The sequence below is a fragment of the Protopterus annectens genome, chromosome 9.part0 (genome assembly GCF_019279795.1).
Source record: "Protopterus annectens isolate FY-2018-M chromosome 9.part0, PAN1.0, whole genome shotgun sequence".
NCBI classification, from domain to species: Eukaryota; Metazoa; Chordata; order Ceratodontiformes; family Protopteridae; genus Protopterus; species Protopterus annectens.
In genome coordinates, this window is record NC_056743.1 from 13,053,669 (window position 1) to 13,080,637 (window position 26,969).

The 26,969-nt window shown below is 42.7% G+C and overlaps 1 protein-coding gene across 1 annotated transcript in view; it reads left to right on the top strand.

Moving 5' to 3' along the window:
• Nucleotides 1-13,963: 13,963 nt before the first annotated feature.
• The window catches only part of LOC122811013 (synembryn-A-like), a 1,010,573-nt gene continuing 997,567 nt past the window's right edge, over nucleotides 13,964-26,969 (top strand). Inside the window, exon 1 of the mRNA XM_044082526.1 lies at nucleotides 13,964-14,162. Within this exon, the coding sequence (XP_043938461.1) occupies nucleotides 14,079-14,162 (84 nt within the window). The 5' untranslated portion in view covers nucleotides 13,964-14,078. The remainder of the gene's footprint in view (nucleotides 14,163-26,969) is intronic.

Consider the following 26,969-nt stretch of genomic DNA (forward strand, 5'->3'; position numbering starts at 1 on the left):
GTCAAAAGTGCTTTCATCTTCTGCTTGAATGCTTTGTTGCATCCATCATATTGGCCAAATGTGGTTGCCAAACAGCATAGGTTTGATGATGATAATCTAAAAAGCTGTATTTTGTCAGGCCCAAAGTGAGTTGTAACAAATTGCTCTCAAGTCTGGGAGAAATCATTGCACAAAGCTGATTTGAGACCTGCCTTCATTATGTCATTGGCTTATGATAAATATGAGGGCGTTTAGGCGTCAGTACGTTGATGAACAGCATGAAAAATGGGGACCTAGAATGTACCTTAGAGGAATTCCTCCTTACGTGAGCGAAATATTACTGCTGAAGGATTTGTTCTGGAAACTAGTAGCAAACCAAAGTAATCCTGGGGAACTAAGACCATACAGTGTCAGTACAGAAAGCAGCAAGTAGTGGTTTACTGAAAAAGCTTTAACAATATCAATAAACCCACACCTGTGAGCTCGTCAGCATCCACCGATCTGTAAATAAGTTTCAAACTTTAAACTTTATTTATGTGGATGTTCATCATGTTACACTGCTGCAGTCATTACACTTGGGTTTTCCTGCCATCAGGCGGTTCCCCAGTCGGCCTGAGTTCCAAAGTCTTGGTCCGGCATCGGTTGCTGTCACCTCCTCCCTGACGTCAGTGCGACAGGGGTATATAAGATGCAGCCAACGCCATTTTCTTCAGTCTTTCTTGCCGCGCGGTGCCCAAAGCAGAAGCAGTTCGCAAGTGCCGGTCAGCCGACTCCTGAGATTTTCATTCCCCAATCCAGAACCGAAGTCTTCTACAAAGCTAATTACCCCATTGGGGAAACTTTTTCTTGCCTCAGACCGATGTCAGTAAAAGTTAATAACTGTATTTCTTGTGGGAAGCAAATACCTCATAAGGATTTCCACTCCTATTGTATTCCATGCCTAGGCCCAGACCACGACGTCACTGGTTGTCGGTTTTGTGCTAAGTTTAACAAGTGCACTATTAAATGTCGGTTTGATTTTGCCCAACGTTATTTTGGCAGAAAATTCAATTACACCATGCTGTCGGAACTCCCGATGACCAGTATACATAAAAAGCGCAAAGACAAGGACAGGCATCCGAGGCCCAAAACTGACGACGAGGCCTCTTCTAGGCCGGTCGCCGGTTCTCTGGTTTGACCGCTTCCACAGATCCACAGACTGCCTCCGACTCCCACGTGGAGCTGGCTGGACCTTTGGATGCTCTAGGTTTTCAGCCTACCGAAACTAACCCTTCAGAGGGAACCGAAGTAGCTGAGCAATCCACAGCTTCAGAGGGTGTTTTCAGACCTACCCAGTTAACCATTAAACCCTCTGCTAAGTCTAAGCCCCCCTTAAAAACAAAGAAACAGACACAGCATTCTCCAGGACAGGCTTCCATGCCTAAGAAACAAATGCTAAAAATGGCCGAAGACCTAATCACCCTGATCAGGGGGTCCCATCCCCCTCCTGATAAAAGGCCCAGACAGGATGCAGACTATGAATCTTCCGACCAGGTGTCCATTTCCTCAGATTCATCCTCAGACCTAGGATATTCTTTACCCCCTTATGAGGATTTTGATGCCATGGAATCAATTTCATCAGCCTCTCCACCTGAGGACTACTCCTTTGGGGAGACCTTGTATACCATGAGGGAGCATTTCCATTGGGAAGGCCAGGATTCCTCAGAATCCAAGAAAAGGCTCAGAGACTTCCTTTTATTGCCTCAACACAGACCCCTTGCCATTCCGCCAGTGTTAGATATTGTGGATGATGTGTACACGGAATTCAGCTTAAATCCTGACTCCTTACCCCCAGCCCTAGTTAAACCTTGATAGATATTACAGAGTCCCTGACTCTCACAAATTTCTGTACAAAAGCCCTGTTGTTGACCCTGAAACTATTCCTCAGGGATCCAAAGGGATTAAGGCCTCATCAGCAAAAAACCCAGTTCCCTCTGACAGAGATTCCAGAGCATTAGACAGATGGGGAAAGAAAGTATATACGTCTGCAACTTTAGCAATGAGAGCCTTAAATTGCCAGTTTCACATGCTAAAATATCAGCAATTTTTGATGTCTCATTTGAAACAAAAGATGCTTCCAGATTCAGATCCTCCTAATTTTAAAGAAATGCAGCTGAACAAGTGGGAAAACATACTTTGCAATGTGGGTTTGATTCCTTAGAGGCCTCCTGTAGAGCAGCAGTTACAGGCTCTGTCCTTAGAAGGCATGCTTGGTTAAAAGAACATACATTACCAGATCATGTTAAGGCAAAATTATTGGATGCACCTTTGCAGCGGAATGTGTTGTTTGGAGTTAAGGCAGAGTAGGTATTAAAGAAGATGGAGGATAAGGCAAAATCTGTGCAAACGGTGAAGGATTTCTTACAGGTTCAGCCTCCTTGTTTTAGCAGAAATTGGCCAACAAAGAATTGGTCCTTTCCAGTCACAGACAAACTTCAAAGGGGCAGATATAGACATCCAAGAGGTAGAGGTCAGGCACAAGGCCCTTACAGGCCTCGACAATGGGGTACACCAGGCCAGAAAGAAGGGGAAGACAGGCCACAACCTTATAAAAAGCAGCCTCAATGACTTCCCACTACAGCTGCCAAACAGCTCTCTCTTGGCAGCCCCCTTAGGAGGAAAACTGGCACTTTTCTATCTCAATTGGCATTGCATCACCAAAGACAAATGGGTTCTCAACATTGTATCTCAGGGTTACAGGTTCCACTTTCACACTCTGCCAAGGTTAAAAGGAATGCCAAATCTGCCACCAAATCAATGGGCAGAAGCTCAAAAACAAATTACAGCACTCATGGACATAATAGCTATTCAAAAGGTACCACCACAGGAGCAAGGACAAGGATTTTACTCAAGACTCTTTCTGGTTCCCAGAAAGGACAAAGCCTGGAGACCCATTCTGGACCTTTCTTCTCTAAACACTTACCTGGATGTTCTGAAATTCAAAATGTTGACACTACAGCAGCTTCTTGCCATGCTGGGCAAGAAAGCTTGGCTCGTGACTTTGGACCTCAAGGAGATATACCTGCATGTCCCTATCAGACAAATCTGCAGAAGATACCTCAGATTTCTAGCTGGTTCAATGCACTATCAATTCTCTGCACTGCCCTTTGGCTTATCTACTGCGCCCAGGGTCTTCACAAAGTGCCTGGCACCAGTAATTGCATTTTGCAGGCAAAAAGGAATTCATATTTATCCATACCTGGACGATTGCCTGATTCAAGCAGAGAGCAAGGATATTCTTCTAAAGCATCTGGTGTATGTAAAAAAAAGTTATTAAGTTGCCTGGGGTACACAGTAAACGAAAAGAAATCAAAACTAGTGCCCTCACAACAGATAATATTCCTGGGTGCCAGCTTGAACACAACGGCCCAGATGGCTTATCTCATGCCTGACAAGCAAGGACAACTGACTCAATATTTTCATTTGATGGCAACAAAGACCCAACACCCTGCAAGAAAAATTCTGCAGGCCTTGGGCTACATGGCATCTTGCATACTACTAATTCCATATTCCAGACTGCATATGAGAAAACTACAATGGTACCTAAAGAATGTATGGTCTCAACACTGTCAAAGTTTGGAAACAGTTATGCCACTAATTCCTTGCCTTCAACAGGAGTTTCGAAGGTGGGCTCAAGCTTGTCACCTCAACAAGGGACAGCCTTTTACTCAACCCACAGCCAGGCAAACACTGACAACAGATGCATCAGATTACGCCTGGGGAGCACACATGGCAGGAAAATGTATTCAGGGCAAGTGGCCCGCAGAGCAAAGACATCTCCACATCAGTCAAAAAGAGATGCTAGCTGTACAAAATGCAATTATAGCTTTCAAGTACCTGCTGCATCCAGGACAACTACTACTAAAGACAGACAACACCACATAAACAAGCAAGGGGGCACACACTCCTACCCCCCTCTGCAGACAAGCCATGACCTTGTGGAACACAGCTCTAGACTACCAAGTTCATCTGCAAGCACAATTCCTGCCAGGAGGAAAAACACACTGGCAGACGACCTAAGCAGAAACATCATGGACCCCCACGAATGGGAATTGAATCCACAAATATTCAGAATGATAACACAAAAGTGGTGGAGCCCGGACATAGGTCTGTTTGCATCCCCAATAAACTGCCAGTTACAGAAATTCTACACAAGGAGCTACCATCCACAAGCATGGAAAGTGGATGCCCTCTCATTCAGCTGGAAAAATCTACAAGTATACGCTTTCCCTCTCCTTCCAAAGGTACTCATAAAAGCCAGGCAAGAAGAGCCAAAGATGATCCTGATTGCACCAGACTGGCCATGCCAGTACTGGTACCCAATCTTAAAGAACTTAGCACAAGAACCACCTTGGATTTTGCCTCAAATCCCAAAGTTGCTGACACAGCACAACAATCAGATACTTCACAGCCAGCTAAAGACCTTAAACCTAGCTGCATGGAAAATTCCTTAGTTAAGCAAGCAATGCCTCTCTCCAAAGCTGTTATGGATGTCATTCTGGAGGCCAGAAGGCCTAGCACCAGGAAAGCCTATTCGGATAAATGGAAGAGATTCTGTGCCTGGAACCAGGCTCACAGCCTTGACCCTCTTGTCCCAAACATTCCTCAGATACTGCAATACTTAACTGAGATGTTGGACAAGGGCCTCTCCTTCTCATCCATCAAGATCCATGCCTCAGCCATTTCTGCTCATTACAACACGGATCCACCAATTTTTTGTAATCCTTTGCTCAAACAGTACCTCAGAGGGGCTAAAAACATAAGACTGCCCCGTAGAGCACCCACACCAACTTGGGACCTCAACTTTGTTTTGGAAAAATTAACTTTACCTCCTTTTGAGCCAGCTAACACAGTAGAATTAAAATACATCTCTTGGAAAACTGCTCTGCTACTGGCAATAACATCAGCACGAAGAGTTTCAGAATTACAGGCACTAATGGCAGTGGAACCTTTCCTCATTTTCCACCAGGACAGGGTGTCTTTAAGAACTAACCCTACGTTTATGCCAAAGGTGGTATCAAGTGTGGCTCTAAACCAAACTATTCACTTGCCAACTTTTTATCCAAAAACCACAGAACAAAGGGGAGAGACTACTACATTCTTTGGACATTCACAGGCAGTTATGCTTCTACTTGGACAAAACCAAAGCTTTCAGAAAATCTGAGCAATTATTGGTAGCATATGCTGCAGGAGCACAGGGAAAAGCCATTTCAAAACAAACTATTTTAAAATGGATAGGACATTGTATACGTTTCTACTATACCCACCATGGGAAACCTGTACCTAGCAGCATTAGATCTCACTACACCAGGGCAACAGCCACTTCAACTGCCTACCTCAGAGGAGTACCTACCAAGGATATTTTGTAAGCAGCAACATGGAGTTCTGTGCATACCTTCACCAAGCATTACCATTTGCCTTTATACTCCATATCCAGAGCTGGCTTCGCCATTGCTGTGCTGCAGGGCCTTATAGCCAACCCTAATGCCTTATAGATCTAGCCTCCCTACCTCAGCTTTGGGATTCCACCCAAGTGTGATGACTGCAGCAGTGTAACACGATGAACATAGTACAGTTTTGTACCTACCATAAATGTAGATGTTCGAGTGTATACACTGCTGCAGTCCAGGTTACCCTCCCTCTCCTTCCCCTCTTACTTGCTGGTACGTACCTAGGTCATCTACCCCTTACTACCTATGGGGAGTAATTGTTGATAACTAAAAATGGTTGTTTGCTTTTCTTTTGTATATTTTACTAGCAATTTGAACTGCCTACCTATTTGGGCGCACCTGACATCTGGGGCAAGAAAAACTGAAGAAAATGGAGTCGGCTGCATCTTTTATGCCCCTGTCGCACTGAAGTCAGGGATGAGGCGACAGTAACTGACGGCGGACCAAGACTTTGGAACTCAGGCTGACTGGGGAACTGCCTGACGGCAGGATAACCCAACTGTAATGACTGCAGCAGTGTTTACACTCGAACATCTACATTTATGGTAGGTACAAAACTGTACTGTTCTCAAACCATTTACACTTTTTCAGCACACAATAATAATAATAATAAATAATAATCCACTGACTATGTAATAAAATCAAAACAGAAAATAAAGGAAAATCAGTGATCAATAATGCTAGAAAATTAAACTTCAAGATTAGTTCCAAAAGTCTTTGCAGAGATTCAACCAGAAGCTACTGAATTAAAAAATAATAAGGAAGTACCAAAAAAAAAAAAACCTTGTGCCTCTCCCTACTTCATTATTGCTCGTGCTTAGGTGATCAACTGCATTTAGTTTGCCGCATTTGTTACTGCTTGTCAGAACCCTTATATTTTATTTGAGCTGCTTTTTGCTGTTGTGATTCTGAGCTAATTTATCACATTTGCACTGTTTTACAGCAAATTGACTGATTAACTGTATTTCATTCCTATTTACTGCAGCTCATCACTGTTTAACTGTTTTTTCATACTGCGAGTTCTGTTTTTGTCTGTAGTGGTTAATCTGTGTTTTCTGTGACTTTTACTGTTGCCTTTAACCCTTAAATTGAGTAACATAGTCTGATACAGGTTTGCTGTATCCAGAGCTGCATCTACACTGTTTGAAACCCTTTATGGGGTATTCCAGCTACACATTCTCCCTTAGCAGCACTTGTGTGATCATGTAGTAGTGCTACTCTTAGACCTTTCACCCTTTACCCTCTTAGCTCTCTTTGGCCTCCCTCCCTCAGTTTCTGACAAATATGGATGGACAATTTCCCTCGCTTTCTCCTGCCAGTCTGGTTGATATGGGCATCCTGAGACGGTATAGCAACTGCCTCATGTACCTGGACAACCCTCTAGTACTACCACCTAGGAACACAATTTGTGAGATATGCAGTCACATTAAGATCCTAGAGTCAATGCTGTCTCCCTCACAAGCCAGTATCTGGTACTGAGAAGCTTGTCAACACAAACACCACACATCAGACACCATCCACACGTACACAACACACACCCACATATATATGTGGAGGTCCTCAACAAAAACATACCCAAACAAAAGAAACCTCTGAGGCAAAAACACAAGCTAACTCCACTGCCCACCACACCACACACCACACATAGTCCACACACCTGTGTCTCACATCCACTAAGGCCTAAACATAAACCCAACATATTAGTCATAGAAGACTCCCTTGTGAGACACACAGATGTACCGCTCACCAGAATGGATAAGGAGAAAGTCACGGTTAGTTGTTTGTCAGGTGACAGAATCTGCCATATCACCCATGCACTCGTCTCTCAAGAACAGGTACTATTATGACTCTGTCATAGTCCATGTTGGTGTGAATGACTTGAGATGTACCTCCCTGGACTACATGAAGACAGACAGAAAAGATCACTGAATGTGTCCCAGCCAGGTATGTTTCTTGCCTTAAGCAGCATTCTACCGTCACTCAGAATGATGCCAAAATACAAACAGAAAATGATTGACTTTAACAATTGGATTAGTTTCTTGCATCATTCCAAGGGGATCCAGTACCTGACAGCCTGGGAAGACATGACTGACAAACCACAATGCTTTGCCAGAGATGGCCTGCATCTGTCTCCCTTGGGCTTCAGGATCCTGCCACCCCATAGTGCCTTTTTTAGGCAAACCCATGAGGGCTAAACTACCAACATGAAAATTTAATCAAAACGCAAATTAAAGGTCATGCTGCTAAATGAAGGAGTATAAACATGAAACTGCAATCATTGCAGGCGTTCTTAACCCTGGAAAATGCTGACGTTTGTGCAGTCACAGAAACCTGGTTCAAGGCTGCAGAGAGCACCCCAGCCATACCAGGATACTCATCCTATCATATATTCAGACCCCAAACTGTAGTTAGCAAAGCAAAAGGAGGTGGAGTTGCAATACATATAAAAGACAAACACACCTCTGGGCTGGTTAAACAGTATGATGCAGAGGAGACACTCCAGGTGCAGTTAACCATTGACAGGACCCCTACTCAAATCATAACTAGTTACAGGCCCCCAACTTTGATTCAAGATGCCCACTTCACCTATCTGGACCTCATAGAATCTATCAAGATTCAACTCATTACCCTGATCCTGGGTGACTTCAACTAGCCAACCATAGATTGGAAGAACTACTCATTCCAAAGCACAAATGCCCAGAGATTCCTTGATTTTGCCAATGCAGATGCGTTGGTCCAGCTGGTTGACATCCCCACAAGAAGTGAAAATTTCTTGGACTTGGTATTAACCAACATGAGTAACCACTGCAGTATCCCTACAGTGTCATCCTCCCTGGTAAGATTCGACCAAAAAGCAGTCACTTTTGAAGTCACCATCTCCCCCAACCACCCCCTATTTAGGGTCAAACAAAAAACTTCTCAAAAGCTGATTACAACCTCCTGAGGGAAGGTATAAACAGCTTCACGGCTCCATCCCCCTCCATAGGAACTGGCACATATGCCTAAACCTACACCAAAATACTATACGAGCACTTATATAGCTGCATGAAATCAGGAATACCTGACAGGACAAAATCCTCCTTCTCACGGAAGAGTAAACCTGTCTGGTGGACATCTGCAATAAATAAATTCTATAATAAAAGGAAAAACTGCTGTCCATGACCAAGAAGGAACAGGTGCCTAACTGGAAGCAATCTGTCCTTAGTCTAAACAAGCAAGTAAGTGCACTAGTAAAATCCCCCAAAGCAAATTTGAGTCCAAACTGGCCACATCTACTAAAGGTAATCACAAGGCCTTCTTCACATATGTCTGCAAACTCAAGGGAAGCACCCAGATCTGCTCAGAATGGGTAGTCAAGAACACCACATACACAAACGCTGTAGATATAGTCAACCTGGTGGCAGAAAGGTGCAGTGAAAACTTCACCCCTCTTCCCCCCCATCAGTAAATCAGGACATCCCCAGCACCTGCCCCCCCCCCCTTATTTCTAGAGAGCAAGTCATCATTGCCCTCTCAAAGGCAAAAAAAAATACAGCCTCCATGGGACCAGACAACATCACAGGCTGGATCATACATGAACTCAAACAGGAACTTGCAATACTGGCTTTGTCCCAGCTGAGTGGAGGACAGCTACTGTCATCCCTTTGTACAAAGGTGGAGCGTCCACCGATCCAGGAAATTATAGACTTATCAGCCTAATTAGCCTGATCTGCAAGGCCATGGAGCAGATTATCATGGACCTCATTAACAAGGACATTGGAAACCTCCAAATACATGATCCCACACAGTTTAGTTTCATCAAGGGGAGGTCATGCCTGCTAAATTTGGTTGACTTCTTTGAGACAGTCACCAAAGCCATGGACCGAGGGGAAGATGGTGCACACTGTCTACCCTGATCTAGCTAAAGCCTTTGATACTATTCCCCACTCTGGTATAATGGATAAATTTTCTCAACTGTCAATCCATATGTTACCAGATGGGTAGCAAACTGGTTCACTGATAGAACCCACCTAGTCAAAATAGGGGAAGCCACCTCTAGCAGTTGACCCGTAACAAGTGATGTACCCCAGGGATCAGTCTTGGGTCCTTGTTGTTTGGGATATACTTTTGTGAGGTGCAGGCCAAAACCAGTGGGCTATGGCTGACCAAGTTTGCAGATGACTGTAAGCTGGGCACTGTCATTAGTTCCCCTAGTGATGTGGACATCCTCCAAGAGGGTCTCAACCAAACATATGACTGGTTCCAGAAACATGGCCTCAAACTGAATGCCAAAAAATGCATCATCATCCCCTTTGGGGAAGAGTGATGTCCCCAAAAGTTTCACATTAATAAAAAGGTCCTAAGCACTCAATCAGTTGTGAGGGACATGGACACCCAGGTTGATAACAAACTGACTTTTGACCACCATATTGCCTCCATTGTAAGGAAAGCTTTCTACATGGCCCACCTCATTAGTAAGGGTATCTCATCCAGGGACAAGGTGGTCATAACATCCCTGTATTCTTCCCTTATAAGGCCCATTATTGAGTACAATGCTTCTTTCAGCATGTACCTCACAAAGCACATGCAGCAGCAGCTGGACAGACCACAGAGGTTCCTCACTAGGAGAATCCAGGGCCTCAGACATCTTTCCTACACAGATAGGCTAAAGGCCCTGTCCCTCTATTCAGTCTCCTACAGACTTCTCAGAGGTGACCTCTGATGCATTCAAAGCAATCTCAGACCCCGCTTTGATGGGACTGCTGCTTATCTGCGAGTCTAGCTCCACTCAAGTAAACCACACATGCGACCTCAACCTGTTCTGTGACATCAATAGGACTTGTTGGCAGGACAGATTTGTGTCCCAGAGACTCCCCCTTCTGTGAAATAGACTCCCTCTCCATGTCAAGCAGAATACTTCATTAACCCTTTTTAAGGACAACCTGGATAACTGGATGGGGAACAGAAAATACACCCCTGGGATTCCACCTGTGTCCCTGCTAGACAGAGGTATCGGGTGATGACCTGTCGGAACATGGACTCATTTATTGGCTAGGCTTGTAAGGGCCTCAGAGCCAGTAGCCTATTAACTTCCTATGAGCCTATTTCAATGACCTCCTAAAAGAGAAATTGTTATCAGAAGCAATTCTACAGATTTAGAGATTATGATGGCATAAAAAGTCTGTCTTTATTAGTGGAATCATTACCAGCCCCTCAACAGCACACTGAAGTTGGCAAACTTGGTAACAGGGGCCAACAATTTATTTATTTTTATGGTACAAAGGAAAAGGCCAGTCAGGCCTCCCTAAGTAAGAAAACAATATTTTGTATGCTGATGAATTTTGCACCCAATGCAGTTAGACAAGGTCAGTATCAGAGACCAGGTAGTGAACTCTGCAGTAAAGAAGCCATGGAGGTAACAGAACGTGTATCACTGTGTCATAATGTGGAATTGGTTGTTTAATTCTAGAAATGTTCCTTGCGTGGAAATGAGATTTAATAACAGTGAACACCTGGATGTATATTCTAGCATATTATGCTGTGTACATGAGCTGTAAATTCCATCCCTTTGTCCTAAGTGATGTTATTAAGTTAAAGCAGAGCATTGCTGGTACTATGGCCCTTATGAACGTCATACTAGTGGTCACTAAGGAGAGCTATACATGTTTTTTTAAATGTGTAGTAATGCCTGGTCCATATCTTGTGCAATGTAGAAAGCAATGAAATCAGCTTGTCTAGTTCTGCATTTGTTTGAGGCCCCAATTTGGGCAGAGGATGACACAGGTGGCCTCTCAGGTTTCTAGGAAAACTCCAGATTTCACAGCCAAGCAGATGATACACAGTAAGGTCTGTGCAATCAGTGTGTCTCAATGTATCTCGCCCTATATATATATATATATATATATATATATATATAAATATATATATATATATATATATATATATATATATATATATATATATATATATATATATATATATATATATATATATATATATATATATATATATATATATATATATATATATATATATATATGTGTGTGTGTGTATGTATGGTTCTACTTTTTCTCATTGAAAGCTCATGCTTTCAAAAAGAAAAAGTACGACTCCATTTCTGTGAAAGTGCACTTAAATGAAAGTGCACTTTTGCGATCACCAGTTCACCAAACCGGTAATATTAAACCAAAAAAAACACTACAAGGATATTTTTTGCAGGGGGCAAGCCACCCTGCACCACCCATGTCAGGGGATGCACCCCCACACCCCCGCTACTTTATATATACTTATTCCAAGATCGCACTACAGTGAGGAAACAGGTATAGTCCCTTATCCCCACTGTAGCGTGCTTCTGTGCTGCAGTGTTTTTTGGTTTAATATTACGGTTCGGTGAACTGGTAATCGTGAAAGTATCAGTATATTGAACGTGCCTTGTGTGAAACTTACATGTGCGGTATTTGGAATGCAGAAAACCCTTTGGTAGATGGTTGTAATGTCGACTCTGGAAGACCGACTGTAGTACACCATTCGGTACTATGCAGTCGACCATTACACCATCGGTGTAACATGTAGTCTAGCAGGTTGTGGATATGTGGGAGATGTTTTGTATTGAGATCGTGGGACAGTGCGGATCGGGATATTTACCCTTTTCCGCACTGTAGTGCGATCTCGGAGTTGGAATATATAAGTGGCACTGGTTGTGGGGGGTGCAGGAGGGCTTGCCCCCCTGCAAAAACATGACTGTCAGCACTGTGCAGTATGGATCCAGTCCATACGTACTGCTGCAAAGGGGACACCAGACTGCAGAAGTCGAATTCGACTTTGCCTGCATTAGTGACCGATATTTCACCCTACTTTGTATTTCAAACATCGAACATGTAAACTGCATTTCTGATAGGTTTACGTTCTGATGTTCGATGTTTTAATAGAAAACCTATATACACATGTATTTATACCTTGTTGACCCAGTACATCAGGAGAAAAAGATCAGAGGTGGTGTTCATTCTGACTATGCGGAAAATATGGCTAGTGCACCAAGGAACTTTGTTATGCTCTTTTCAGTAAGTGCAGTGGGATCTTCTTCATCCACCTGAGTTAAAACCAATGTAGGCACATGCTCTGAGCTACGTAATAACTTTACAAAGAGGGACTTTTTTAAAATGAAGTACAATTATTTGTAATTATCAGATTACAGCTGTTATATTAATAGCTGTGTTAGGTTAATTCGTTTTCGTATTACTTGTGCTTGACTTATTCACTGGCCACATTTTATGTGACACAGTTTCCATGAGTTTATTGTGTGCTATGTGTGGGTGGGGGGCAGTGTCTACTGTCACCCCACAAGGAATCTACTATACTATACAAACATTACTCTGCACCTCTGTAAGTAGCCATCATATTCAGAAATAACAATGGTCCCTGATGAGTAAATTTCTGGACATCAGGCAATGTCTTTTCTTGGTCATCTCATAAACATAAAATCAATTACCGTGTTATCAAATCCTCCACAAAAGATGCCTACTGAGGCCACCAGCTGCAGCTGTTCCTTTACAGCATGTTTGTAAAATCATATGTGAATCATAGGGGTTGTAAGGCGACATGTTCTACATGTTATTCAAGGCATGGTACTAGGTGAACATCCAGTCAGTTTTACATTAACTTTGACAAAAGCTCTTATTCTAGGATTTTACAGACACTAACTGACATACATTTAACTGCTGCTAGCAAGTAGTAACTTTTTCATTTTTTCTTCATCATTGTACAGTTATTTCCTGTATTTATCTTTGATCTTTCTTTATATGTTCATATACCATTAATTCCTTATTTATCACAGTTTTTTTCTCTCAGCTTAGCTGAATGTCTTCTGGTATATATGTGCATTAGCGGTCCTAAGTGAAGCTGTTCTTTAGATATATAAATAACTCCATACTAATGTAATGCACTTTATATGCACATATCTAGGATGTTTATGTGCAAGCAAGGAGACACAAATGCGTTCATTCATGCAAGTATAGCTGCACATATGGCAACACTTCAAGATTAGACTGCTAAACAAACTGACCGATTTTACATATATATATATATATATATATATATATATATATATATATATACACACACACACACACACACACACACACACACACACACACACACACACACACACACACACACACACACACATTAGGGCACTGAGTCTTCCCCAACAAACCAGATGTGCACAGGCATGCTTTCATTTGTGATATAAAACAGACCTCCTCCCCTCCCAAAGGGAGCACACACACACACTATCACACATATACATACGCACAGGATGACTGCCTTTTTAAAGATCAGATGATACCATGCCTTGTCTAATTACAGGTGAAGGGTGTAAAGTTACGTAATGAAATGTCTACATTCTGGGGGTTGGCTCCTTTAAATGCAGATCAGTTCTTTCCCTGCCCTAGCATGTAATCCCCACCCCTTGCTTGATGTAATGCTGAATGAGTTGCGTGTTGGGGGGAGGAGCTGCATGGCTCAGTTCCTTGCAAACATTCAGACACTCCCAAGTCAAAACCCAGTGGAGACTTTGTGCTCAGCTTCTTTCTCAGCTGCTGTTTTCTTGTCCAGCCTCCCTCCCTTTCTAGGATGGAAATGGATGCGATCTTACAGAAACTAAACACGGATGAACAGGAAGTGGTACAGAGCATTCTGACTGAATACAACAAAGAGGTAATAATCATAATGTTAGTTGGCTGCTTATGTGTTCACCTCCCTATCCCATGAGCAAAAAAAAAGAAAATAAATGATCAAAATAGAAACTGCACAATCATGGTTTTGGTGTTAAAATTAGAGTGCAAATTATTCTGATATCACAACACCTGCTGCAGCTACAGTATGTCCTGAAAGCAAACAGTTTGTGTTAGAAGGGAGTATATTTGCAGCCTGGTGCTGTGTGGTTATTTTGGTTGTGTAATACAAATGCTGATAAAGACAGTGATACTGTACGACTACCGGTGCTGGGCATGCATTTTGTATTTCCTTTAGACCACATAAAAATAGCATGTGCATACATGTGCATTATATTAGCAAATTTGTACTGCTACATCTATGTAGCTCATCTGTAGTGGTAGCTACTAATAGAAACAAGCCAGAATTAGATCACAAGGCAGCAAACAGCAAAGGGACAAATAAAAATGATATGTGCGTGTGTGTGTTTAGCTATCTCTATATAGCCACACACACACACACACACACACACACACACACACACACACACGTACAAATTGAGTGGCTGCATCTATGTGTACACGCGTTTGCCTATATCTTGTGTCTGTTTGTGTGTAGTAGTAGATGCAGTCAGCACAAGATGGGGAATTCCCTTTTGATAGCAGGGCCTAATGTGTTGGAAGTAATAGATGAGGTTAATACTACTACAGTAAATCCTGCACTCCCACCCATGTGCACAGAGATTCAGTATCCATTCGGCACACATAACATGTTGTCAAGCTAACAGCACAGGCTCACTTCATCAGTAGCTTATCTAAACAGACTCAGTAACAACAGCAGTTTAAATTCTGGCACCATGTGCTTTTTTTGTCAGCCAGTAAGTTAAGAAATCTGTTAGACAGTATCACTTTTGAAAAGCCTTCTCCAGCAATCTGCTCCCAGAAGCTTCTCTTAGCTGCTGTACAGAAACAGTTCTCACAGCAGTTACCTGACACAGAGACACACTACTTAGTATCACATGATAGTGCCTCTTAAAACACTACAGCACAGATTGGCCAATATAAAATTCAGCTTTTAGCATGATACCCTATCAAGGATAACGTGTGTCCTTCAGTGTAGACCGTGTTCCTTTACACATATCACAGTACTTAGATACCCTATCAAGGATAACATGTGCCCTTCAGTGTAGACCGTATTCCTTTAAACATATCACAGTACTTAGATACCCTATCAAGGATAATGTGTGCCCTTCAGTGTAGACCGTATTCCTTTAAACATGTCACAGTACTTAGATACCCTATCAAGGATAACGTGTGCCCTTCAGTGTAGACCGTGTTCCTTTACACATATCACAGTACTTAGATACCCTATCAAGGATAACGTGTGCCCTTCAGTGTAAACCGTATTCCTTTAAACATATCACAGTACTTAGATACCCTATCAAGGATAACGTGTGCCCTTCAGTGTAGACCGTATTCCTTTAAACATATCACAGTACTTAGATACCCTATCAAGGATAACGTGTGCCCTTCAGTGTAGACCGTATTCCTTTACACATATCACAGTACTTAGATACCCTATCAAGGATAACGTGTGCCCTTCAGTGTAGACCGTATTCCTTTACACATATCACAGTACTTAGATACCCTATCAAGGATAACGTGTGCCCTTCAGTGTAGACCGTATTCCTTTAAACATATCACAGTACTTAGATACCATATCAAGGATAACGTGTGCCCTTCAGTGTAGACCGTATTCCTTTAAACATATCACAGTACTTAGATACCCTATCAAGGATAACGTGTGCCCTTCAGTGTAGACCGTATTCCTTTACACATATCACAGTACTTCGATACCCTATCAAGGATAACGTGTGCCCTTCAGTGTAGACCGTATTCCTTTAAACATATCACAGTACTTACTACAGTAAACCTGCCTCACATAGGAGGTTTCTGTTGTCATTCTTTTAACAGCAGAAGGTGATACATATTCATAGTTCATTCAACATCTAGAATTCACAGTTCATATGGATGTTTTATATGAACTGTGAAGCAGAAACTGTTCTACTGTATTTTTAAAACTATAATACAATGCATAAGCTTACAGATAGATGAAGGAAAGAGTCGTTATCCTTGTAATGAATGTGTGGCCCATGTAGTCCTGTTGTGAGCACATCACAGTAACCATTTGACACTGTAACCTTACCTTAAAGATGCTCTGGAGGAGGAGACCATGAATGAAGTGAGTCCACTTTTGCTCTGTCCACTGCTTTGATTAACAGACTCAGTAATAAGGCACTGTGTTTAATGCATAACTAGAACCACATGAACCATATCCCAGTTATTTCTGAGCTGTTATCCACAAGTACCACAGACTGGAATAATGTACTTACTCATTTTCTGATACTTGTTTTAAATTGTGTTCTATGATTCTTGTTTTAAATTGTGTTCTCTGATATTTGTTTTAAATTGTGTTCTCTGATACTTGTTTTAAATTGTGTTTTCTGATACTTGTTTTAAATTGTGTTCTCTGATACTTGTTTTAAATTGTGTTTTCTGATACTTGTTTAAATTGTGTTGGCTGCAATGACGGCCTGAGCCTTTCAAAGAAAGAAAGATGCTTCATAAAAAAACAGCCTTAGAGAGGATACCAGGCAATCAAAGGATAAATATGTAAACATATTTATATGTACACACGCACATACACACACTTTTGCATACACACACGGATGTATGTATGCATATATGTGCACACCATTGTTAGCAGTTTTGGGGACAGCTGACCAGAATTTGCAGTGAAAACCTAAACAGACACAGGATGCAAAATACACCCCAGAAGGAAAATGAAATGGAGAACCAAACCATGCAAGGCAGTAATGCTAACTGCTGCACCATTGTGCCATTCAGTTAGTCACATTAGAAATGTCTGCTTAGCAGGTAATCATTTCATTTTAACAACAGTCCAGAACCTATAGTACTTCGGGGATGCCATAGTTTGAAATCATGTTGCTAAGATTTGTTAAAAACTGCTCAGATTTGCCCTATCAGCAGTAAGCAGCAAGTCAAACACATGCTATACCTTCACCTTGAGTCTCAGACAGGGTGCACACACAGGAATGGTGTAACTTTACTACTTTAACTGCACACTGATGTAAATATGGCCGCTGGCTGTGCTGCAGCCTGTTTCTTAGATTCATATATTATCACTAGGTGGACGACCTGGTGGGCCTTTCTAAGACTAGCAAAGTTTGCCTGAGAGGCTAATGACATCCTGTATCTAAATATGACATTGAGGACCAGGCATTTATAAGCTACCTCTGTCCATAAGGGATATCGGTGCCAAGCCCGGTGTAAATTTCCTGTTTCCCCATATTCCCCATCCACTGTTATGCATTCCCCATTCACTGTTACGTGCAGCTGCCCTGTTAGACAACATGATTTGTTGCCAAGTACTGTATTGTAAAAATATGTATTCGTGCTACACATTAATGATATTTTAGATCACAGCGGAGATTTTCTTCCCAGGACCCCACTAAAAATGCTCCACTACCCCAATGAGCATTCTAACAGAACATAAATAATGCCTACAAAGAATCCAGCTGGATATTAATCAAATATATTTTTTAACAGTGGTCAGGCCACACGTTCCTTACAAGGAGAGCAGCTCTTTTTCAAGAATATTTAGTAAAATAATATGTTCTGTAACATCTTCTCACCACTAATCTGTGAATTAGAAACAAGGGAAATGATACCTCTGTGGTTCATGACTGAAGTGTTGGATATGCTACCTTGTAAATAAATAAATTCTGCAATACAAGCTCAGGTAACTACCTCCAAGGCTTCTCTGTTCTCTTCCATTCCTGGACTATACCATCTAATTTAGGGACTAGGAGTTTGTTCACTTGGTCAGGTCCCTTGCACATTAAGACACATATCTATGATTAACACCATTGCCTGGGACAGTACTAAGCTAGTGAGAATATTCCCTTACTATGTGTGCCTTACTGACTTAGGGAGTAAAGCTTGGGGTCACTGATACAAATTTATGGACTGCTGTACTTAGCTCTGTAGGGCATGAAGGTCTGAGTTAGAATTATGTTGCTTCCAGCCTGCTGAACAGATGTGCCACCTTAACTAATGAGATATCACTGCCAAGTTGCTTACTTTTTGTGTTAGAAACGCAAACAAATTGCAAAACTAGCAGCTGGAAGAACAATAAATTAAAATACCATCACTATGTGGTGCAGATAGCCAGGTTTTAGAAGTCTTTAATCTTCTCGGATGTTGGTTGTCAGGAAGGTAAATATTTGAAAGTCATTATATTTCTGTATGTCACTTTTCACATTTGAAGTAGCCCTTTAGAAAACACCTTGCTCATTGAACAAGATCCTTACAATGCAGCCTTCATACTTACTGTTAGTTCTATGATGAAATATTTGTACCTGATTTTCCATGTCAGTGTAATCTCTGCCCTCAGTTTACAAAAATGGCATTTGAAATGTATGGTAGTTAATTCTGGACAAACTGTCTCCACATAATGAAGTAATTATGCATGCTAGTACCTTATTGTACTGATTTAACATTGGACGCATTTGTTTTCTTGAATTGTGTTTTTAAACATCATTTTAAAAAAAGCTTTTATTACAACTGGGGTTTACACTCTACCATTTGAGCTAGTAGCGTGAAGAATTTGTAAGCCCCCTGGAATTTCTAACAACAGGACCCGCACTATGGCATATTTTTGAAACTATGCCTTGAAATGAGCTCAAAGGATGTGCATATGATTAGATAAATTAGCACTGATAGCAGATATTGAGTACTGATTTAGGCAGGGAATTGGGAAATCAGAGTTTCTCTTTTGGTAAACTATGGGCAAATGATGAAATTCCATAGCTTCTGTTTGGTTTTATAAGAATAGACATTACAAACAGCTTCTGTTTGGTTTTATAAGAACAGACATTACAAGCAGATGCTCAGCTGATTACAATGAGATTATTTTCTGCGTGTCTTTTACATAAACACGTGCCACTTTTAATGAGATGATAATGAAAAAACATACCTCACTGCATTTTTATTTTGTCAAAAATAAAGCAATGCTGACATTAGTATTATTAATAAAACAAATTCTCCTTCTCATTATGCAACACATACTTCACAAAACCAGTGTGCCATGCAATCACAGCCCTCAAGGCAAAATAACATACCCAACACATTAGTAATAGGTGACTCTATAGTCAGGCACACTGACGTCCAACTCACTAGGCTGAATAAGGAGAAGGTTACTGTTAGCTGCCTGTCAGGTGCCAGGATCCGCCACATAACACAAGCACTCAGGTCACTCCAGAAAAGTACAAATACGACTCTGTCATTGTCCATGTTGGTGTGAATGACCTGAGCCGTACCTCCCTGGACTACATGAAAAGAGACATGGAAGAGCTCTCTGATAACGTAGCCCAGTCCGGTATGACCCTGACCCTGAGTAGCATCCTGCCCTCACCAAGAATGATACCACAGTATAAAGAAAAAAATATCAATTTCAACAATTGGCTATGTTTCTGGTGTCATTCAAAGGGGATCCAGTGTCTGTCTGCCTGGGATTACATGCTCGACAAGCCACGCTGCTTCACTAGAGACGGCGTGCACCTGTCACCCTTAGGTTTTCGTATACTGGCCAAGGCTCTTGCCACCCCCATATTGCTTTTTTTAGGCAAGGCTCAAAAGACAGACCCACTGCCATAAATAGCACAAGTAACAAAAATCTGAGGGTAATACTACTCAATGCCAGAAGTCTAAACCTCAAAATGCATGCACTCGAGGCACTCCTTATTATGGAGAAAATCGATATATGTGCAGTAACAGAAACCTGGTTTAAGGCTCCAGAGAGCACCCCAGCACTACCATGCTACAACTCATACCATACATTTTGGCCACAGAACCTGGACCGAAATACAAAAGGCGGGGGAGTATCCATATTCATCAAGGATACCCATACCTCCAGGTTAGTGGCACAGCACAATGCTTCAGAGATTATCCATGTGCAACTAACAATGGGCAAAACTGCAATTCAAATTGTAGCTTGCTACAGATCACCCACCATGCCCCAGGACCCCCATTCCGCATTTCTGGAAACACTGGGTAACATAAAGGTCCTACCAAACACCCTAATATTGGGTGATTTCAACTACCCAAGCATTAACTGGGAGAAGTACTCAAGTACTAACTCCCTTGCCCAACATTTCCTAGAATTTATAAACTCAAACACCCTGGAACAACTGGTCAACACTACCACCAGAGGTGACAACATATTGGACCTGGTCATCACCAACATGGGCGACCGGTGTTCCACACCGAAGGTCAACCCCTTGCTGGTTACCTCTGACCATAAACAAATCACTTTGGATATCCACATTCTGCCCCCACTCCCGGACAAGGAAACCACTGTGAAAAACTTTTCAAAAGCAAAATTCACTTTAATTAAGACGGAGGTGGAAATTTTCAAATCCCCATGCTAAAGGATAACGCTGTCCAAGCTGCAAAATCCTTTACTAATGCATTCTATGGGCACCTACAAAAATGCATGGATCGTGCTATCCCAAGCAAAACCAAGACTCACTCTTCCAAGAAAAGGAAACCAGTCTGGTGGACCCCTGCCAAAAACAAGCTATACAATAGAAGGACGAAACTAGTACAGAAAAGAGTAAAATCCCAAGAAGGGAAGACATCCCTGATCAGTATCAGCAAGAAACTACGTACCCTCATAAAATTGTCCAAGGCGAGCTTTGAAAGAGAACTTGCCCAGGACTCCAAAGATAACCATAAGGCATTCTTTAGCTATGTCAAGAATCTAAGTGGCAATGCTCAGATCTGCTCGGAGTTGCTGCGGAATGGCACACAATACACTGAACCAACCGATATTGCCAACATCCTGGCAGACAGGTTCAGTGCAAACTTCACCCCCCTCTCACCCCCAAAAAAGCCCATAACCATACCAGAAGAATGTAGAGCCCCTGGAATCACAGACACTCAGGTTAAAATAGCCCCCTCCAAAGCCAAAAATACAGCATCAGTGGGACCGGACAGTGTCCCAGGCTGCGTCCTACATGAACTCAAAGACGAGTTAACCTCTCATCTAAACACACTGTTCAAACTCAGCCTCCCCACAGGCTACGTACCCATAGAGTGGTGCACAGCAACAGTCATTCCGCTCCACAAAGGTGGAGCCACAACAGACCCCGGGAACTATCGCTCTAAAAGCCTGACTAGCTTGGTCTGCAAGGCTATGGAGCACATCATCATGGAACTCATTAACAGAGACATTGGGAACCTCCAAACACTGGACCCTACCCAGTTCGGCTTTGTAGCAAAAGGGGCATTGTACTCTATAATGGATCTAATGAGTGACAAGTAGAGGGGAACAATGACCTCTTTTTTCCTGGATAAGAAACCTTTTGTGATGAGTTGTGCCACGTAGAAGGATTACTGTGGCAATGCGATTATCAAAGGAGAGACTACAGTCCACCTGTGTGCCAAGGTCTCTTATCACACTTTCAGTGTTAAGTAGACTACCACCTATGTAGTAGCTCATGGGTACAGAGTTTTTAAAAAAGGGGATGACAATGCACTTTTTGGCATTGACCTTGAGGCTATGGCTTTGACACAAGGCATCTGTCTCAATGAGGCCCTTTTGTAGGATGTCCACATCGTTAGGAGTTTTGATTATGGCTCCTAGTTTGCAGTCATCTGCAAACTTCATTAGCCAAAGACCTTCTGTGTTAGCCTGTACTTCAGAAAAGTATATACCAAAACTTACCCTGTGGTACTCCACTTGTCACTGGTTTGAAGTTAGATTTGGAATCTGCTACTTTCACAGTGTGGGTTCAGTCAGTGAGCCAGTTTGCAACCCCTCTTGTGACATAGGGATTTATGCCTAGTTTAGTGAGTTTATCTATAATTCCAGAGTGGGGGATGGTGTCAAAAGCCTTGGCGAGATATAGATAGGCTGTGTGAACCACCTTACCCTCATCTGTGGCTTTGGTGATTGCTTCAAAGAAGTCTATCGGGTTTAGGAGACATGATCTTCCTTTTACAAACCCAAACTGGGTGGGGTCCAGACTTTGGAGACTACCAATGTCTTTGTTTAGAAGTTCCATGGTGATACGTTCCATGGCCTTGCAGACCAGGCTCATTAGGCTAATGGGAAGGTCCGTGGTGGCTCCCCTTTTGTGGAGTGGAATAAGTGTCACTGTGCGCCATTCAGTGGGCACAAAGCCTGAGGTGAAGCTGTGATTGAACATGGTGCTTAGGTGGGGTGCCAGTTCATTCTGTAGTTCATGTAGAATGCAGCGTGGGATGTTGTCAGATCCCATGGATGCTGTGTTCTTAGCATTGGAGAGTGTGGTTTTAAGCTGTGCAGCCGTGATTACAGGAACTTTGCATTCTTCCGATACAAAAATGGGCCCTTTAGGGGGTGGGGGGGGGGGGTAAAGTTAGCACTGAACCTATCTGCCAGGATGTTGGCAATATCGGTTGATTCTGTATATTTAGTGCCATTGTGCTGTAACTCAGAGCAGATCTGAGTGTTGCCGTTGAGATTCTTGACATAGCTATAGAATGCTTTGTGGCTGTCTTTAGAATCAGTGGTGATTTTTTTTTCGTATCTAGCTTTGGAGGTTTTATGAGGGATCTCAGCTTCTTACTGAGGTTGACCAGGGAATTTCTCCAATCACGAGATTTTACTCTTTTTTGCAACAGTTTCTTTCTTCTGCTGTAGCGTTTGTTTATGGCAAGGGACCACCAGACTGGCTTCCTTTTTTTTGGAGGTTAGCATCTTGGTTCTGTTAGGGATAGCATGATTCATGCACACGTGTAAGTGCTTATAAAGTGCATTTGTGTAGGATTCAGAAGTCATACCTCTATTGTCCGTCTGCATGGGTGTCGTGAAGTTTGCCACTTCTGTCTTAAGAGGCGTGAAGTTGCCTTTGGAGACATTTTTTACGGTGGTTTCCCTAATGGGGGGTGGGGGCGGGATGTGGATGTCTAGGGTGATTAGCTTGTGGTCGGATCTGACCAACGAGGAATTGACCTCTGGTGTGGAACACTGGTCGCCCATGTTAGTATTGACCAGGTCTAGGATATTGCTGCCCCTGGTGGGGGTTTAGATAAGTTGATCCAAGACGTTGGAATTTATGAATTCCAGAAAACGTTGAGCAAAGGAGTTGGTACATGAGTAGTTTTCCCAGTTAATGGTGGGGTAGTTGAAATCACCCATTATTAGGGTGTTGGGTTGTACACTGATATTTTCCAGTGTATCAAGAAATGAGGAGTGGGAATCCTGGGGCATGTTGGGGGATCTGTAGCAAGTTACAATTTGGATTGCGGTCTCGTCCAGAGTTAGTTGCACTTGGATAATCTTGGATGCATTATGCTGAGCAACTAGCCTGGAGGTGTAGAGATCCTTAATGAATATGGACACGCCTCCTCCTTTAGTGTTTCAGTCCAAGTTAGGTGGCCGAAAGGTGTGGTATGAATTATAGCCTGGTAATGCAGGGGTACTCTCTTGAGCCTTGAACCAGGTCTCTGTCACTGCAGAGATTTCGATGTTCTCCATTTTAAGGAGTGCCTCGACTGAATGCATTTTGAGGTTTAGACTTCTAGCATTGAGTAGCATTACCCTCAGATTTTGCTTGTTTGTATCCAGACATTTCAGGGAGATATGTTACATAGTGCAGAAGAAGTTAATTGACCACCCCGCCCTTTTGGACAATAAGCACATGAAACTCCTAAATGATAAGTAGTTATGTAGCTTAGTGTGATGATTTAAGTAACAGCTGGTTAGCATCAAAATTCTGTCTTTCAGTGTACTCTGATAACATTTTTAAGGATAAAAGTTATACCTTTCACTGTATGTTCTCATATTCTTATTTTTATGGGGCCATCCTATGCATAAAGGAAGGGAATCTGTTTGTGTTATCACGAAAGTGGGTTTAGGAGGATGAAAGCCAGTTGTCTTCTGTCCTTCTAGGGATATTGATCCATCAAAATGTGACTGTGCCCCCTGTGGTAATTGGGGGGATTGAGGTCCAACTGGTGGTGCTAATGATGTCAACAAGCAGTGTAGTGAATGTCCTGGGGGAGTGTCCAGGTGGAGTCATGCTTACTAAGGGACCATTCATACAAAAATAGGAGAAAAGCTTGACAACCGAGTCAGTGGCAGAAAACTTCTATCCTCATGATCTGGCCAAAGAAAGGGGGTGGTAATTAGGTTCCTATCACTGGGGAACAATGTGAAAAGCAGAAGTTAACAAAACAAAGAAACATGGGTGAGAGGAGTCTGCGTGTACAGCTTCACCAGAAAAAAATAGCTGTGTCTCTTAAAACACTATACTGCAGGAATGTAACATTAAGTAGCAGTAGTCCTGATGGGTTAGGAGCATTAAAAAGAGTGGGGCTGTGGTATCCAGTGACCCAGATGGTCATGGCAGTAGAACCTAACTCTGCAGGCAAGCCTGGCTGAGCTCACATCTAGGGCAGTGCCTTCAAACAACAGTGTGATTTGTAGCCTTCTATACACTTGGAGTGTCCAACTGATGTACATTTGCAATGATGAATGCTTGTCTCAGTCATTCAATTCACTGTCAGATCCTATAGTGGATACAAGCAGGGGAAGAGAATATCAGATAAGTCCTCAGGACTACCCAGTGTAATGACAGGAAAGGAATGTGATTCTAGCCTTTATCTGTCATATCCTGTAGTGGGTACAGGCAGGCAAACAGAATTCCAGATAATTCCATAGGAATGTCAGGAGTGATGACAGGTAAGGAATACTTACTGATGCTCGTACCTGTCAGTGAAAAGAATGTCAGGTAATCCTATGGATAGTATATGTGATGACATAGGTTCATAGGTTCATAGGTTCATACTAGGCTATCTGCCCGAGGGCATTTACAAGCCTAGCCCATAGTTTTGTGGCTTACGCCACCCCTTTAGTATGGGGAACTATACCCATTATTTTGCTGTGCCTCTGTCGAGCAGTGACACTGAGGTAATCCCTGGGGTATATCTGCGATCTCCAATCCATTGGTCAAGATTTCTCTTGAACAAGGCCAGCGAGGTGCTCTGCCTCACATGTACCGGGATTTTGTTCCACAGCATAGGGAGTCTTTGGGTGATGAATCTATCCCTCCAGCACGTCCTATTAATAGCCGTGTCAAGGTTTAAGTCTCCCGCCCTTGTGGCTCTGATGGATCTAGATTTTTGAGGTGAAGCATATTCATCAAATCTGGGTTTGACATGGCCTTGTATGTTAGGCAAAGGTCACCTCTGAGCAAGTGGTAGCGACTGAATAGAGCTGGAGTTCTTTCAGTCGGGCAGCATAGGACAGATTTTGAGACCCTTTATCCTTTTGGTGAGGAACTTTTGTGGCCTCTCCAGCTGCTGCAAGTGTCGGGTCAGATACATTCCGAATGGGGCATTGTACTCAATCATTGGTCTGATGAGTGATGAGTAAAGGGAGACTATGACCTCCCTTGATCTAGATGAGAATCCCTTCATGATAAGGTGGGCAATGTAGAAGGTCTTCCTAACTACTTTAGCTACATGGGTGTCGAATGACAGACTACTATCAACCTGGGTCCCCAGGTCCCTGATAACTTCTTCTGTGCTCAGTGGATTGCCACCTATTTGGTAGCTAGGGGTAACCTTGTTTTTCCCGAAGGGTATGACTATGCATTTTGGCATTTAACTTTAGGCCGTGGCTCTGGCACCAGTTATCCGTTTCTGTGAGACCCTTCTGAAGGATATCTGTGTCAGATGTGTTTTCTACTATGGCGCCCAGTTTGCAGTCATCTGCAAACTTTGTCAGCCATAACCCTCCTGTGTTTGCTTGTACTTCGGAAAAGTAGATGTCAAACAAGAGTGGGCCCAGGACTGAGCCCTGTGGGACACCACTTGTGACAGGCTTTGAGTCTGACATGGCGCCAGCAACTCTGACCCTGTGGGTTCTGTCACTCAGCCAGTTTGCAACCCATCTTGTGATGTATGGGTTGACATTTAAACTGATGAGTTTTTCAATGATACCCGAGTGGGATATTGTATCGAAGGCCTTAGCCAGATCGAGGTAGGCTGTATGGACTGCCTTTCCCTCATCAATGGCTTTGGTGACTGTTTCGAAAAAGTCAACCAAGTTTAAAAGGCATGATCTGCCTTTGACAAAGCCAAACTGGGTTGGATCCAAAGTCTGCAAATTCCCTATGTCTTTATTTATGAGGTCCATTATGATCCTCTCCATGGCTTTGCAGATAAGGCTTGTCAAGCTAATGGGCCGGTAATTTCCAGGGTCGGTGGAGGCACCGCCTTTGTGAAGTGGTACCACAGTTGCAGTGCGCCACTCCCTGGGTACGTATCCAGAGGTAAGACTTTGATTAAACAGCTGTCCTAGCTGTGGGTTTAATTCATGTCATGAACACTCAGCCCCACCTTGTACCTGTCAGATTTTGAAGTGGGAAAAGACGACAAAAAGAGAATACCAGCTAATACTTGTTAAATCCTGTAACAGGTACAGACAGGGAAGACAATCCAGTTACTTCCCAGGCATATCCTATGTGATGATATGGAAGGACCTTGTATCTGCCATTGTGCTTGCATTTATTACCTGTTGTCAGCCTTTGTCTTTCCTTGAGCAACCTCTACATGCCACTGTTGCCCTTCGATGCCTAGCCCTGCTGTAACCACTGCTGATCGATCTTCACTGCTGGAGACCCCTGAGAGCTTGCCAGCAGATTAATAAGTGACATTAAATTAAGGATCTTCTTTT